At 31.4% G+C, this 17,494-nt stretch overlaps 1 protein-coding gene across 1 annotated transcript in view; it reads right to left on the bottom strand.

Moving 5' to 3' along the window:
* Positions 1-241: 241 nt before the first annotated feature.
* LOC131649417 (uncharacterized) overlaps positions 242-17,494 on the bottom strand; it is a 63,293-nt gene continuing 46,040 nt past the window's right edge. Inside the window, exons 5-7 of the mRNA XM_058919176.1 lie at positions 699-773; positions 523-627; positions 242-368 (exon numbers count right to left, since the gene is read on the bottom strand). Of these exons, the coding sequence (XP_058775159.1) occupies positions 306-368; positions 523-627; positions 699-773 (243 nt within the window). The 3' untranslated portion in view covers positions 242-305. The remainder of the gene's footprint in view (positions 369-522; positions 628-698; positions 774-17,494) is intronic.

Raw genomic sequence — 17,494 nt, 5'->3', positions numbered from 1 at the left:
TGTCAAAGGCACAATAATCACAAATTTGATTCATTTTGTCTTGTGATCATGGAAAGAAAACTTTTCTTTGCGAAAATATATTATGAAGATTTTAAATATATCTTATTGTTTCAATTAATTTCACAGATAATAATTTTTACACAAACACAAATAACTCATTGAAACAAATGTTCATCAAATCTTTCAAATTACAAACATTAAAATTGTATCTAAGACAACATTTTATCTCCATATTCAAACTCTAAATTTTAACATTTGCAATAATATTATTTGTCTTAAATAACTCATACATATCACGAGCACAATCAAGGAAGAAAATTAGTAAAGTCGTCAATCAGATCATCATGGCCTATGAAAAGAAAATTAACCTGAAAATAATCCAATTACAAATATAATGAGTATCACACAAGAAATTTTTTTGTGTATAGTTTTATGATCTCAATTGTAATTGTGACAAATGATTCAAAATTTACTTCAATAGAGTCGGAATTAAAATCATCAAATATACAATACTAGACATACCTCCATAATGACATCATCAAGACTTTTTTTGTTTTCTGTATATGATTTTAGGATGTCCAGAAACAATGGATAAACATGACACTGCTGAACACGTTGAAATCGAGTCTGTATTAAAAAAGAAACATCAGTTGGCTTAAAATAATATCGGACTGCAAAGACTCTAGCATAAAACTTACCTCCACCTTACGCACAAATTTCGCAGCATATTTTATATCCACGGTTGGCTTCTTAACACCTGTTTCTTGCATCTTCTGTGATTTTAAATCCATAAAATATTTATACTATTAGAGACATCAATAATAAAATACTAATCAAAAATTGAAAACAAGAAAATTTCATATAGAAAATTAAAAGGAAAAAAACTAGCAGAAAGAAATAATTTGATTTATTTCATAGTATTTACTGAACCTTAGTCATCACTTAGAGTGTAATATGAAGACCACAAATTCTGAACGAGATAATGAAAAAAAAACCAAATGAAGTGAGTAAAACAATTCACCCTTAGATGATATATATATAAGAGAATAATGTGAAAAATAAAGTGTTCACTGGATTTTTCAATAAATACTATTAAATGAGTCTTGTATATATTTATAAATATATTTTCAAAAATGGCATAAGAAACAAAAATTTCGATTAAATTAAATGTATAGGTCAAAGAACATATGTAATATATATTATTATATTTCCTAGTGCCATTTTAGTATTGTATTTTGAAAGATGAATTTATTAACATACCTTAAATCATAATCTCATTCTGATATTATAATTAATTTATTAATAATTTAGAAAATATAATAATTAATAATAATATTTTTTCCCAATAAATGTGTATATCAATCATGAAAATTTAAATACATTGAGTTTCCTTTTATTCCCAATCCCATGAAACAAGTCCAAGAAAAAATGTTTATGCATATGGCTTACAATAATTGATTAAAATTTTCACCTCGGCTTTAAATATGTTTTTTTTTTTCAACAGCCAAAGTATCCAAGTAACACTACGCCAAAATTGGTTTTTAGCAGCACATCTACAAAAGCGCTTTTAGGCAAAAGCACTGCTATAGGTTTCGCTAAAAACAAAACTAAAAACAAGGAAATAAAAGCGCTGCTATAGGGGATCCTGAAAGTACTTTTTTAAAAGCGCTTTCTAAGGCTACCTTAAGAAAGCCCTTTATAAAAGCGTTGCTATAGGTAATATATGAAAGCGCTTTTAAAATTGCTGTTATGGGGGTAGGAAACGAAAACGGTTTTTTTCTAAAAAGCGCTGGTATAGGTATGGTTATGAAGGCGCTTTCAAAAGTGCTCTCGTAGCTTATTTAAAATTACATTTTTTAAAACAAAAGAAACAAAGAGCGTGTTTTGCCTTCAGTATTGTTCTTTTCTGACACAACCCTACCTCCCTCCGCTGCTACTGTTCATCCATTCTCCATTCTCAGTTCTCCTAGCCGCATAACAAAACAACAAAATCGAACAAAATCCAAAACCCTAATCCCAAATCTGATGAAATCGATGAAACCTTACTCCAAATTCAACGAAATCGATGAAAGCGTTGTTTAAATAAACGAAGTCGTCTTTCGACAACAACTTCAACCTCTCTTCTGTGTTTCAGGTAAGCAAATTTCTATTTTAAAGATTTTTAGTTTCATTTGAACCCTTTTCTTTCAATTTAATTCGTTGTTTTCATGACTTCTGTTTCTGAATTTTGCTTGTTCATGCTCCTTTTGTAGTGCTCATTCTTAAACTTTATTTGTTTCAATTTTTTAATTTTATTTGCTCCCGTTGAATCTTGCTTGTTCCTACATTGGTTGCTTGATGTGAATTTGATGTGAGTATTGGTTGATTGCTATGAATATGATGTTAAAAAAGAGAGAGATAGCATATGGGCAGTAGGTGGGTATTGCTAGTGTAAGTATGTGGTGCTTTTAAGGTGAACCCTAATATCTGGCTCATGTACATTCTATTTCCGACTATCCCTAGTTAAAAAACAAGCAACAAAACATAGAGTCTATTCTTTTAAAAATGATCCATATGAGGTTGCTTCCAATTTTGAATTCCTGAAATCCGATGGTGAATCATATCTCATCTTACGCAGGTATTGTTAGTTGATTTACTAGTGTTGTGAAAAACGATGTCAAAAACAAAGTATAATAGGAATTAGGGAAGAAAAGAAGAACACAAGAATTGGTTATAACTGCTATTCTTTTACTTTCTCTTAAAACAATATTACAAGTTTACAAGAATAACAAATAACCTCTCTCACCCTAAATTAGGATTTTCAGCTTAGCAATGATGAGAGACTAGTATGCTATTTATAATAAACCCTAACATACTAACTAATGGGCATTTTCCACAAGGCCCATTACACAAGCCAACTTAATAAACAAGTTAACTTAACAAATTAGGGTTTAAACACTAAACCTAATTTAACATGCTAACAACCCTAGCATCTTCGACACAAGCATGTGAACAACCTTCAACTTCATGCTTAATCTTGTCGAACGAAGAATCCACCCTTCGGCCATACTAGAGTTCGATCCAATTTCTCACAAATCTCCACCTTGGACCTAACTCTACAACATCAAGGGAACAAACTAGCTTTCTTCATGCAGCTTTATCAACTGCATACAGTGGAAAAACTTGCAACTTGGCAATGTCTTAGTGATCATATCAGCAGCATTGTCTTCAGTCGAAACCTTCAGCACTTGGACTTCTCCATGCTTGATTACACCTCTGAAGAAATGCAGTCTCACATCAATGTGCTTAGTTCGCTCATGATAGGCTGAATTCTTCGACAGGTGTATTGCACTCCGACTATCACATTTACCAATGATACTTCGACCTTGAAGTTTCAGCTCCTTTGCAAAACCTTCAAGCCACAATGCTTCTTTCACAGCTTCAGTTAAGGCAATATACTCCGCTTCAGTGGTTGATAGAGCAACAACCTTCTGAAGGGTTGTTTTCCAACTAATTATTATGCCAAACATAGTGAAAACATATCCAGAAATAGATTTTCTGGAATCGTAACAACCTGCATAATCAGAGTCGACATATCATTCGATTACTGCTTTACTATCTTCACCTAAGGCTCCACCATAAATTAGGACTCTATTCAGAGACCCATTTATGTACCTTAAAATCCACTTCAATGCTTGCCAGTGAGCCTTTCCAGGATTCTCCATGTACCTGCTTACAAGACTTACTGCGTATGCTATGTCGGGTCTAGTATAGACCATAGCATACATCAAAGAACCGACTATATTAGCATATGAGATGCTATTCATATAGGCTCTTTCGACATCAGTACTGGGACACTGATCAATACTCAGCTTGAATTGAGGGTTTGTTGGAGTCACAACTGGCTTCGAATTCGACATACCAAACTTTTCAATAATCTTCCGTAGATATGCCTCTTGATATAGGCATAACTTCGACTTATTTCTATCTCTTCGAATGTCAATTCCAAGAATCCTGGAAGCAGCTCTCAGAACCTTCATATCGAACTCCTTATTGAGTTCAGCTTTCACCCTCATCACATCTTCGACACTGTTGCTTTCTATGAGAATATCATCCACAAAAAGCAACAAAATAACAAATGAATTACCAGGTCGAAATCTGAAGTAAACACAGCTGTCGAACTGACTTCTAATGAAACTTATGTGTGCCATGAACCTGTCAAATCTCCTATTCCACTGTCGAGGAGATTGTTTCAGCCCATATGAAGATCTTTTTAGCTTGCACACATAATCTTCCTTTCCCTTTTCGACATACCCTTCAGGTTGCCTCATCAGGATCGTTTCATCTAAATCACCATACAAGAACGCAGTCTTCACATCCATCTGTTCCAGTTCAATGTCGAACTGTGCCACCATGGAAGCAACATTCGAATGGACCTATGCTTCACAACAGGAGAGAACACATCATTGAAGTCGATACCTTCTTTCTGAGTGAAACCCCTTGCAACTAACCTTGCCTTGTATCTTTTCGACGTCACTCCTTCAATCCCTTCCTTAACTTTGAAAATCCATTTACAGCTGACTAACCTTGCCCCAGCAGGTTTCTTGATTAGTTCCCAAGTGTGATTATCATGAAGAGATTTCTTCTCATCATCCATGGCCTTCAGCCATTCGTCTTATTTTGACTCCTCATATCTTTCTTGTAGTCTCTAGGTTCTTCGTCTAGAACCTCACTTGCAGAGATTAAGGCATAAGCTATAAGATCTGCATACCCAAGTATCTGAGGTGCCTTGTTGACTCTTCTCGACCTATCTCTCGATAATAGGTAGTCATCGACAGTTTTCTCATCCTCAGCATCTTCTGCTTCTTCTTCGACTTCATCTGGGATATGCAATTCAGCATCAACATGCTCCACCTCAACAAGAATCTCTACATGTTCCAGCTCTTCGTCAGATGTTTCTGTACTTCGACCAACATCATCAGTTTTCTTAAAAGCCATTTCAGCTTCATTGAAAACTACATCCCGACTACTGATACACCTCCTGTGACCTGGCTCTAGGCACCATAGCCTATAAGCTTTGACTCCTTCAAGGTATCCCATGAACATGCATTTCAGAGCTCTAGGTTTGACCTTGTCTTGCCTAATGTGAGCATAGGCTACGCAGCCAAATACTCTCAGTTTGTCGAGATTTGGTGGATGTCCCAACCTAACTTTTTCAGGTGTCTTCATATCTAACGCTGTTGAAGGACATCTGTTTATCAGATATGTTGCTGTCGAAACAGCCTCAGCCCAGAACACCTTCTTTAGTCCAGCACTAGTCAACATGCATCTGACTCTCTCCAAAATAGTTCGATTAAACCTTTCAGCCAAACCATTTTGCTGTGGAGTACCTGCAGTAGTTCTGTGCCTTGCAATACCAGAGGCAGCACAAAAACTGTCAAATACCTCATTGCAAAATTCAAGGCCATTGTCGGTTCTCAACCTCTTGACCTTTCTGCCAGTCTGATTTTCAACCAGAGTCTTCCAACTTTTGAAATTCTGAAAATTTTCATACTTAGTCTTCTGGATGAATACCCATAATTTTCTGGAATATTCATCTACTATGGATAGAAAACACCTTGCTCCTGAATGTGGTGGACACCTTGCAGGCCCCCAAAGATCAGCATGGATGTAATCAAGGGATCCATGTGTTCTTTGTTTGCCTTTGTTGAACTTCACTCTGCAAGATTTTCCAAGTACACAGGGTTCACAAAACTTCAGCTTTTCGACTTTGTCTCCACCAAGCAGATTTTGTTTCCCTAATTCGACCAGACCCCTTTCACTGACATGGCACGATCTCATGTGCCAGATTTCTGTCTTCGACAAAGGTTTCGTGGATGCAACATTTGTCGAACCACTTACAACTTCAGCCTCAAGGGTATACAAGCCTTGTTTCATCACGCCTCTCAAGACTTCCTTCAACCCCTTCATGAATCTTAGGATATTTTTCTCTCCTTGGAAAACATATCCTTTCTTGTCGAATTCACCAAGAGAAAGTAGATTTCTCTTCAAATCAGGAACATACCTGACTTCAGTCAACAACCTTATTGACTCATCATGGAGTTTGAATCTCACAGATCCAACACCTGCAATTTTGCAAGCTTTATTGTTTCCCAGCAGTACTGATCCACCATCTTGATCACATAATTCCTCGAACAAGTCTTTGTTTGGAGTCATGTGCCAAGTGCAACCTGAATCCATAATCCACTCCTTCCTAGAGTCACTGCTCGAAACCACAAGGACATCAGATGATTTGAAATCATCCTCAACAATGGCTGCATTACCATTATCCTTACCTCCATGATATTTCAGACGTTCAGGGCACACCTTTCTTGTGTGACCCTTCTTCTTACAATGATAGCATTGAATGCCAGATGCTTCGCCACTGTAAGACTTCGACTAGCTTTTGCCCTTCTTCTTGTCAAACTTACCATCCTTTCGTAAGAGTTTTCCTTTAACGGCCAAACCTTCGCCAACAGTCGAAGGTTTATGCTCCTTTCGTTCGTTCAAGTCTTTAGAATACAAGGCTGATTGAACTTCTTCAAACGTCAAGGACTCCCTTCCATACAGGAGAGTTTCTTTTAAGTGAGCATGTGATCGAGGCAAGGAACACAATAGTAACAGCACTTGATCTTCATCATCTATCTTCACATCAATATTTTCAAGATCAAGAATCAGCTTGTTGAACATATCCAACTGCTCAGCCAACAATTTGTCTTCAACAATCTTGAATGAATACAAAGCCTACTTCAGGTAGAGTCGATTTACCAGCGATTTGGTCATATACAAACTTTCAAGTTTCGCCCATAACCCTGATGCCGTCGTCTCCTTTGATACCTGTCTAAGAATCTTATCACCAAGGCTCGACAAGATTGCGCTGTGTGCCTTCTCGATCATAGTTGTCTTCTCCGCTGCCGTTAATGCAGCATTCATGGCTGCCTCTCCCTTCAACGCTTCCAAACAACCCTGCTGAACCAGTAGGGCTTTCATCTTCAAGCGCCATAGACCGAAATCATTCACTCCGGTGAACTTTTCAATCTCATACATTGTTGAAGGCATCTTCTCCACGCTCACCGCACCAATTTGTTGTGAAAAACGATGTCAAAAACAAAGTATAATAGGAATTAGGGAAGAAAAGAAGAACACAAGAATTGGTTATAACTGCTATTCTTTTACTTTCTCTTAAAACAAGATTACAAGTTTACAAGAATAACAAATAACCTCTCTCACCCTAAATTAGGATTTTCAGCTTAACAATGATGAGAGACTAGTATGCTATTTATAATAAAATCTAACATACTAACTAATGGGCTTTTTCCACAAGGCCCATTACACAAGCCAACTTAATAAACAAGTTAACTTAAAAAATTAGGGTTTAAACACTAAACCTAATTTAACATGCTAACAACCCTAGCATCTTCGACACAAGCATGTGAACAACCTTCGACTTCATGCTTAATCTTGTCGAACGAAGAAGCTACCCTTCGGCCATACTAGAGTTCGATCCAATTTCTCACAACTAGTATATCTCAATAGTCATGAGGGATGCTAACTTTTTAATATATAGATTGCAGCTCGAGTTTCCTCTAGTTCTTCATCATTACTCATACCTTGATTAGAATTAGGTACATGTAAGTTTTACAGGTTTTAGTTCATGTATATGCACACATATAGCAGTTTCCTGACTAACAAGTGATGTGAAGTTGTATGATCAATGGATAGTAGTTCATGTCTATAGGAAGAATTAGAATGATGATTAGTTTTTAACTTCTTGTTAATTGTTTGTTTAATGATTGTTGTTTGTTAAATAGTATTAAGTTTGATTGTGGAAATAAAACTGGATGTTAAAAACTAGTTAATAAGTTACTACAATGTAAAGTTCATTATATATTAATAATGTTGTTAATCGTTAAGAGATGAACTTACTAACTTTGTGAATTTGCTATAGGGGTTACTTGTGAAGAGTGAAAGTTTGATCGTTTTCAAGAATCTTACATTGTGTGGTCTAGAAGTTGCATACTTCTATACAAGTAATTAATTATTCTCTCTGATCAAAGTAATTAGTTGTGCTTTGAATGAACGGCCATGATGGATCATTTCCACTTTAATTAGTTGCTTACTTCTCTACTTATGAATGATATATAATTAGTGGTTGAGTCGGTTTTTATTGGATGAATTTTTTTATAATAGAAGTTTTTCTACTTAAGATAAGAAAAATAAAAAAGTTTAGCAAAGAAAATTAAAAACAAGAAAAATGAGTAAACAATTTTCACACTTTAATATAAAATAAATAGCTTATTCAAAAATTGAAAACAAGAAAGTTTCATATAAAAAATTAAAAGGAAAAGAAACTAGCAGAAATAAATAATTTGATTTATTTCAAAATAAATAGCTTATTCAAAAATTGAAAACAAGAAAGTTTCATATAAAAAATTAAAAGGAAAAGAAACTAGGAGAAATAAATAATTTGATTTATTTCAAAATAAATAGCTTATTCAAAAATTGAAAACAAGAAAGTTTCATATAAAAAATTAAAAGGAAAAGAAACTAGCAGAAATAAATAATTTGATTTATTTCATAGTATTTACTTAACCTTGATCATCATTTAGAGACTAATATGAAGACCACAGTTTCTGAACGAGATAATGAAAAGGAAAAACAATTAAGGGTCTCTTTGATAAAAATAGCGGTTGACTGATAAGCTAGCTGATAGTTTATATGGTTGATGACTGATGACTTATAGCTTATAGCGGATGGTTGAGACTGATAGCTTATAAGCTAATTGAAGTGTTTGGTAAAATTACGGTTCAATTAACTTATAAATGTAAAATGACATAAAAGATATTTAATATATATTTATTTTATTTTAAATTAAAATAAATTATAAGGGTTAAAAATGGATTTTAATTAAAATAATAAGAATAAAAAAGGAAGAAAAAATGATAAGCCATAAGACATAAGCTAAAACGCTATTTGAAATAACGTCCGAAAAATAAGTTATAAGCTAGTAAAATAAACTATAAGCTCGTGATGAAAAGACCGTTACCAAACGAGTCTAAATTATCATATGAGCTTATAAGACATAAGACATAAACTATAAGCTCGAAAACATGGCTTACCAAACAGAACCTAAGTGAGTAAACTAATTCCCTGAGATGATATATATGAAGGAATAATGCGAAAAATAATTTGTTGACTGGATTTTCCAATAAATACTATTAAATGAGTCTTGTATATATTTATAAATATATTTTGAAAAATGGCATAAGAAACAAAAAATTCAATTTTATTAAATGGTTAGGTCAAAGTACATATGTAATATATATTATTATATTTCCTAGTCGCATTTTAGTATTATATTTTGAAAGATTAATTTATCAACATACCTTAAATCATAATCTCATTCTGATATTAAATTTTTTTTTAATAATTTAAAAAATATAATAATTAATTGATAATAATATTTCTTTCCCAATAGATGTGTATATGAATCATGAAAATTTAAATAAATTGAGTTTCTTTTCATTCCCATGAAACAAGTTCGAGAAAAAATGTTATGGCTTTCAATAATTGATTAAAATTTTCACCTCGACTTTAAATATGATTTTATCTTTCAACAGCCAAAGTATCTAAATAATAATCAACCATTCTAAAGATCTAGCATTTTAATTTTCTTTTGTTTCATCAACTTCTTAAAAAGTTAAAATAGGTTGGATGCAGTGGCGGATCTATATGGGATAGTGGCGGAACCAGAAATTTTAGATAGTCTGGGCAAAAAATTTAACTGCAAATTACATGTGACATAATATATAAATAGTCATAAAGTGTGCTACATAAGAGAGATGAAACCTAACATGCGAATATTGTGCTAAATAAAATTAGGAGGTAAGTTCCCTCTCTAAGACCTCTTTGCGGTGAATGTTTGAATAATATCAACATCTTTAATTGATTTGAATATCTCCCGCTCGGTGTAACATATCATCAAGTCATTGAACCACAAATTGTTGATTTTGTTGAGCAAATTAGACTTGATAATCCTCATTGCTGAAAAAACTCTTTCAACGGATGTTGTCGACACCGATAATATCAAAGTGAACTCAATGAATTTGTAGACTAATATATTATTAAGAAGAGACTGATGCAGTTGGAATGCATGTGAACCTGAACTCTCAGAAGATTCTGAGTTATTTAATTTACGAATGAATTTAATTGTCTTAAATTTAATAATAAACTTAACTAAGAAAGAACTTGAGGAGAGCTTACAAACCTTATCTTAATGGACTGTTTAACTTAGGAGGAGCTTACAAACCTCATATCCTTAGTAGACTATTCTATCAATTAATTTATATAGGGGATATCAAACTATTAGAAATTAAGTAATTAAAAAAAAGAAACAAACAGTAGCAAAACAAAATTAAATAAAAAAATTTATTGAATAATAAAAACCTAATCAAATAAAATGACATGTTTTCTATTTTTTTAATAAAATAAATAATCTAATAATAATAAAAGAAAACATTTTTTGTGTTTTTTAAAATATTTTTTAACACTAGAATAAATTAAGTAAATTAGACAAAAGATTAAATAAATTAGTTCTAACAAACTAAAAGGGACTTGTTTTTGCTTTTATTTATTTTGATTTAAGTATATGCATTAAATACTTTTTGGGCTTTTTTTGTATATATGTTTTAACAAAGCAATACATTCATGTTATAGAATTATCATATATGTTTATTTTTATGATAGTCATGACTAATAATAAAAAATAATAATTAATGACGTAGGAATATATAAGACAAGTCCTATATATTAGGGAAATGTTAACCAGTGCTCTAAGAGCACTCTTTAAGTAATTAAAATGGTAAGTTTTTAAAAAAAATCTTTATTGAGTATCTTAACGAGTGCCCTGAGGACACTCGTTAGCAAGAACCTCTGTTGTAATCATTGTTTAGTTTTAACGGAGTTTTTTTTTTAATTTTTGTTTTGATTCATAAATAATTAATTGGGTTGGGTCTGGACCATTGGTTATTCATCTGTTTTAATTTTCACACTCTATTTTTATTAATTTTGCCCATAATTTTATCTAAAAATTGGTCATTGAATTGGGAAGAGTACAAAGAACATAGGGGTTGAGCCCGGGCGCATGCCCGGGCTGGCTGGGCCATAGAACCGCCGGTGATATGGGAGCTGGAGTGGACCATGGCACCCCTCAACTTTCTATGGCCAAGTGGAAAAGGTTATCTCTTTTCTACCAAAGGTGAAGAGTTCAACTCTTGTTAGCACCAATTTTGTAATATTTTTTCCAAAAAACAGCAGAAGAACTTTCATGTTTATAAAAATTTAAACATAAAATAATTGCCACATAAACTAATAACAAATAGTCATTTTTATATATTTTTTCATTTTTGGCACCCCTCAAAATTTCTTCCAAGATCCGCCACTGGTTGGATGCATGTCATGCATTCTATCATCCGCCATTTAAACACATTTTCCAACAATATTTTAATCAACTATCTAACTAACCAATGAAAGAGAAGAAGATATATTCAAACTATTCTATTTTTTTTATTATATTTTTTTATTACATAAATTTACACTAATAAACTGTCAAAAGTAATTAATTATATAAAGGGATAAATAACTGTTATCCCTGTCATTAAAAGGAGTTTTGATTTACGCCCCTTTAAAAAAAAATTGAAATTTCCCCTCGTAACTTTCAGATTTCTTCGATGTTATAGGCATGAGACAATTCCATAAGGCCAACTGATTGAATATGTTTAACATTAGAACTGAAACTAATATATTATATATGTTATAATTAACGTTTTTACTCTACATTTAGTTATCAATAATATTTTTTTAACGTTAATATTTTTTTATAATATAGTTCCAGTTAACATTTTTTCTAACGTTAATATTTTTTTATAATATAGTTTCAGTAATATATATATATTTTTTTAATGTTAATATATATAGTTAATAAGCATCATTTTTTCTAACGTTAATATATATAGTTTCAGTAATTTAATATTTGTTCTAATGTTAACATTTTTTTATAATATATATTATATTGTTTTAATAAATTATATTTTATATGTTATAATTTTAAATTAACTAACATTTTATTTATAAACTAATATTTTTTATAAACTAACAAACATTTTTATAAATTAACAAACTGCATGATTTTGAATAATTAAATTTATGAACTAACATTATTCATAATTATAATAATGTTTTATTATATTAATATTTTATTATAGTGTATATATTAACGTTTTTAAAAAATAATATGTTTAAAAAATACAGAATATAAAATAATTATATACTGAGTAGTTTATAAAAAATGATATGTTTAAAAAATACAATATAAAAAAAAATGTTATATACTGAGTAAATAAAAAAACTTTATAAAAAAAAACATTATAAAAAATGCTATAGAAAAAACGTTAATTAAATATAAAACATAAAAACAATTTAAAAAAAAATACTGAATTAATATATATAAAATAATATAATTATATTGAAAAATACTGAATTAATATATATATATATATATATATATATATATATATATATATATATATATATATATATATATATATATAATACTTATTGTTAACATATTGTATATATTTAACTTACTGTTATCATAATATATATTAAAGAGGTAATAAAACAAAGTTAGAATATATATATAATATATTACTATTTCAGTTGCAACATTAAACATAATACATGAATTTGCTTATTGGTAGTGCACTTTGTCCATCTCATTTGTGACATGGGTTCGAAACCCACATGTTACAAAATTTTGGAGAATAATCCACTTACTAAATTTTATAAACTTAACATAATAATAATTAAATGATTAAAATTAATTAAAAATATAAAAAAAAAAGTCACATGGAATTTCCCAAAATTAAAATAAATAAAAATTATTTAAGGGGGTCTATAAATGGAATCTACATATTACAAGGGGGAATCTCAATTATCCCTTATATAAATAAGAGAAGAAAACATGTCTAAATTATCTTAATTGCCCTTTTTTATTACATTAATTTATACTAATAAAAGATCAAAAGATAATAATTAGCAAATGTCTCAATATTATTCATTTTCATCAACCACAAAAGTAACAGTTGACTTCAAATATTTTTCATTCCGTTAATTTATTTTCAAATTCAACATTCTTATTTTTCATTCTCTTCTCTTAATTTAAATTTCAAATTTTAAATCTCTTCACACTTCTTTTCCTCTCGTTTTCTATTTTTTATTTTAATTTTCTCTCTTCCATTTTCGGTAGCTCAAAGTTTTTAACACTGTTGGCTGGGTCTGGAACAGCGCTGCCGCCTTCTGTTTTAGCAACAGCAGTGCTGAGTTTTTATGGCAGGAAATGAGTGATAACACACAGCATATTGTCCCTTTGGCTAATGTTGCGGACGCCTTTGCTTGGAACTGCAATACGGAAGGCGTGATCACGGTGAAGTCCTGTTATGACACGTTTAAACCGCTGTTGCCTGGCCCTCCAGTAGGGGTGATCAAAACTAAACCAACCCAATAGAAAACCGCAAACCAAACCAAACCAAACTGAAACCGCAAAAAACCGCATTTGGTTCGGATTAGTTTGAGTTATCTTTTAACAAAACCGCATGGTTCGGTTTGGTTTGCGGTTTGTATTTTATAAACCGAACCAAACCGAACCAAACCACATTATGTTACAACCTAACTTTTACTTAACTCACATCTAATCCAAACTTAAATCTATAATACTTTAACCTTATGATTACGAACAATTTTCTCATCTTTACACATGATTTTAGTCTCGATCTTCTCAAATCTCTAATAGCATTATCGCGTCTTCTTTGCCACATACATTTTCCCTCTTTTTCTATAATCTCTACTCTCTTATATTCTTTCTTTTTCACCTTTTCATTTTTAGGCAAATGTTCCCTATTTCAATTTCGTTTTTATCGCACATCTTCTTCTCTAATATCTCAACTCTTTTATTTTTTCTTTTTCACCTTTACTAATCTCCCGTATCTTCTATTTTTTTGTGTCATTCTAATAATTTTTATATTGGTTTATACTATTATTTTATGTTTATTATTCCACTTTTGTCTAATTTAACTTTTACATATTAAATAGAAAGTTATTGTCAAAATATGACGGGTTTTGTTGTTATTTAATAGTGTATGAATGTCTAAATACAAAGTTTCGTTATCATCTATATGTATATGAATGGTTCAATAAAATATTTCTAAAAAACCGAACCAACCGCACCGAACCAAACCGCATTAGGTTGGTTTGGTTTGGTTCGGATTTTTTTTAAAAGTCAACCGAACCAAACCAAACCGCACGATTTTTTCTCTTGCGGTTCGGATGATTTTTTTCGTCAAAACCGCCCAAACCGCACCGCGATCACCCCTACCCTCCAGTTAGCGCCAATATCGACAAAGCTGTTGCATTTTTATAGATGATCAAAGCGCCTCCAAAAATCCTTTTCTTCGGGTGGAGGGTGATTCATAATAGACTCGCAACTAAGGATCAATTAATAAAGAGGGGAATGCTGTTAGACCCTTGTGATCATCTTTGCGTCTTTTGTTTGGTGTAGTTTGAATGCTTACAACATTTATTAGGGTCCTGCAGTGTGGTTTCTAACATCCGGAGGAAAGTTTTTGAGTGGATTGGTTCGGTTGACAGTTTAACTTTGGAGGAGTTTGAGGGGTTTGTTTGTACTGCGGAGAAGCTGAAGAATTAAGACAAGAAGATTATGGTCTCGGTCACTTGGTTGGCAACGGCGTGGTGTATTTGGAATAGAAGGAACGCGATCATTTATATGAATGAGTCTTTTAGTTTCATAGAATGCATGTCGCAGGATGTTTTTAGTTCTTGGTTGTGGCTTCTCTCTTTTTATAAGTTAAGGGATCTTTGTAACTTCCACACATGGAATATTCTATCCTTTTCTTGTTTTGAGATGTAGGAGTTTTACTCATTGTAATAGGTTGGAGTACCTCTTATACTCTTTTTATAATTCCATTGCCTATTAAATTATTTTTTTAAAATTTAAATAAAAAAATTGAACCCCTTTTTAATGTAACTTAAAAAACAAAAAAAATATTTAATATTAAAAAATAATTCATAATTATAAAATTACTAAATTATTTTAACATATTATTCAGAAAACAAGTGAGTATACATGATTATTTAATACAATTGAAATTATATTATTATTATTATTTATTTTAAATTTACATGTGTATTTAAATACATATTATAGATAATAATTAATATAATTGTAAATAATTATCTTTTCATCTCACAGGTCAATATCAATGTATTTTATTTTATTAAAAAATTACATTTATTTGTGAGAAAAAATATTTATTGTTAAATATCAAAATTTTCCTTTTTTTTCTTTCTTCATTTTATGATCTTTTTTTTATATAATTATATAAAATAATTATATTTATAAAAAAATATTTATTTTACACTTAAGTAATTTATTTTAAATTTACACATCTATCTAAATATATTTTATATTATATCAAAAGGTATTTTACATGAGTGAAGCCATAAGTATCTTATTAGTTTTTTGGGCCAAACTACGGTGAGAGACCTTAATAGATCTCTCACATAAGCAATATGTACTTTTTTTTTCATTTTTAACATTTAATGACAGTTTCAAGCTATCACAAAATGAGTAGTAAAAGTATTTTGACACTTTGAAACTGTTCAAAATGAACAGCGAAAGGTTTCGATGGTTTTTAAACCATCACTAAATGAATAGTAAAATTTTTGCAACAGTTTGAAATCGTCACTTAATGAACAGTAATCATCATGAAATAAACAGTAAATTAGGTGAAAAATAATTAATTGGGCGCATGCCTCTTTCTGTCCCGAGTATTCCGATACAAGCTGTAAAGCTTGTCGTTCAAATAATTGTTAGCCTCTAAAAAATTAATCGAAATTGGAGACAATATTTTTATAATTAAATCAGGTAAAAAAGGATTGATTGGGTGTAAACCTCTTTATTTCCCGAGTATTTGTATACTAGCTATAGAGCTTTTCAAAGTTTATTCAAACTTAAATACCACTTTTCTAGATTGAATCGGGTGAAAAAGTATTGATGGGGTGTATGCCTCTTCCTTTCTGATTTTCTGGATCGAAGCTGTAGAGATTCTCATTTAGAGGCCCATCTTCCAAACAAATACACAATAGTTAACTGATCAGTGGTTTTTACACGTTTATTTACAGTTATTTTCTGTTATATATGATTTATAATGTTAAGTGTTTCATTGCATTCTTCGTCATTTTATGTGTTGTTTGTGTGTTTTACTGTTTTTAGGCTCGGATGAATAAATCGGCACAAATTAGTGCAAAACTTGGAGTTTCAAAAGAAGTTCAAAAATCATGCTTCATGAGGCCTGACACGGGTGTCCGTGTCACACGACATGGTGCGTGTCAAACCAACTGCACTAGGGACGTAAGAAAACAAAGTCACAGACACAGACACGGCTGCCCGTGTCGCTTGACATAGCCCGTGTTAAATCATCTGCATGGACATGTGATTTGAAGCAAGGGATACAAGTTGATAGGAATTCTGATTTTTTTGAAGTTTTAAGTGTTTTGGATAATTAAGGGTATTTTGGACATTTTGCATTATTGAGGGATGACCTAATACTATTTATACCTTATTTAGAGAAGAAAGGAAAGACTTTATTTTGGCAAGCGAAGAATATCACGAGAAAAGATTAGAGAAGACAAGGGTTTTGGCGAGAAGGGGATTTTCATTAACGGAAGCGATTGAAGATCAATTTCACCTCCAACACTTGTAATGTCTATAATTTATCTTTTGAGTTCTTTAAACAATATGAGTAGCTAAGCCCCCCAATGCTAGGGGGTGTCCTTGATTAGAATTTGTAATGACTTTGATTTCCCAATTTCAGTAATATATTTGTCTTTCATGTTCAATTAAATTGTACAATATTTCTAAAGCTTTCCTCGTCGAACCAATAGGATTGATGTATGACTAGCAATTAGGCTGGACCGCCATTGTTAGGGTTTTTGTACAATTAGAATATAGTAGATGTTTCATAGGAATATGGATATCCTATAGTAACCGGAATATTCTTGATAATTCAATGGCTTGATTTCATCATAATTCGCTAAAGAATTGTGATTTAGGATGAATGTTCATAGGTTTACCCATTGAGAAATTAGGAGCAAACATCCTAAGAACTAGTAATTGATAAGTTAGAATTTGTTATTGAAATAAGGATTCAGAGTTGATACATGTTAATGCACACACCTACCCTTGCATGTTACTCATATTTGGCCATGTCAATCTTTTACATTTATTTCCAAATTAATTCAGAATTATCAAAACCAAAACCCCAAGGCTTTTGTTTAATTGAATTCAAACAGAACTCTGTAACATCACACATTTCTTGAGATCAATAATTTGGGATTTCCC

This window comes from Vicia villosa, linkage group LG2 (genome assembly GCF_029867415.1).
Source record: "Vicia villosa cultivar HV-30 ecotype Madison, WI linkage group LG2, Vvil1.0, whole genome shotgun sequence".
NCBI lineage: Eukaryota > Viridiplantae > Streptophyta > Magnoliopsida > Fabales > Fabaceae > Vicia > Vicia villosa.
This window is presented reverse-complemented; position numbering and strand designations above follow the sequence as displayed.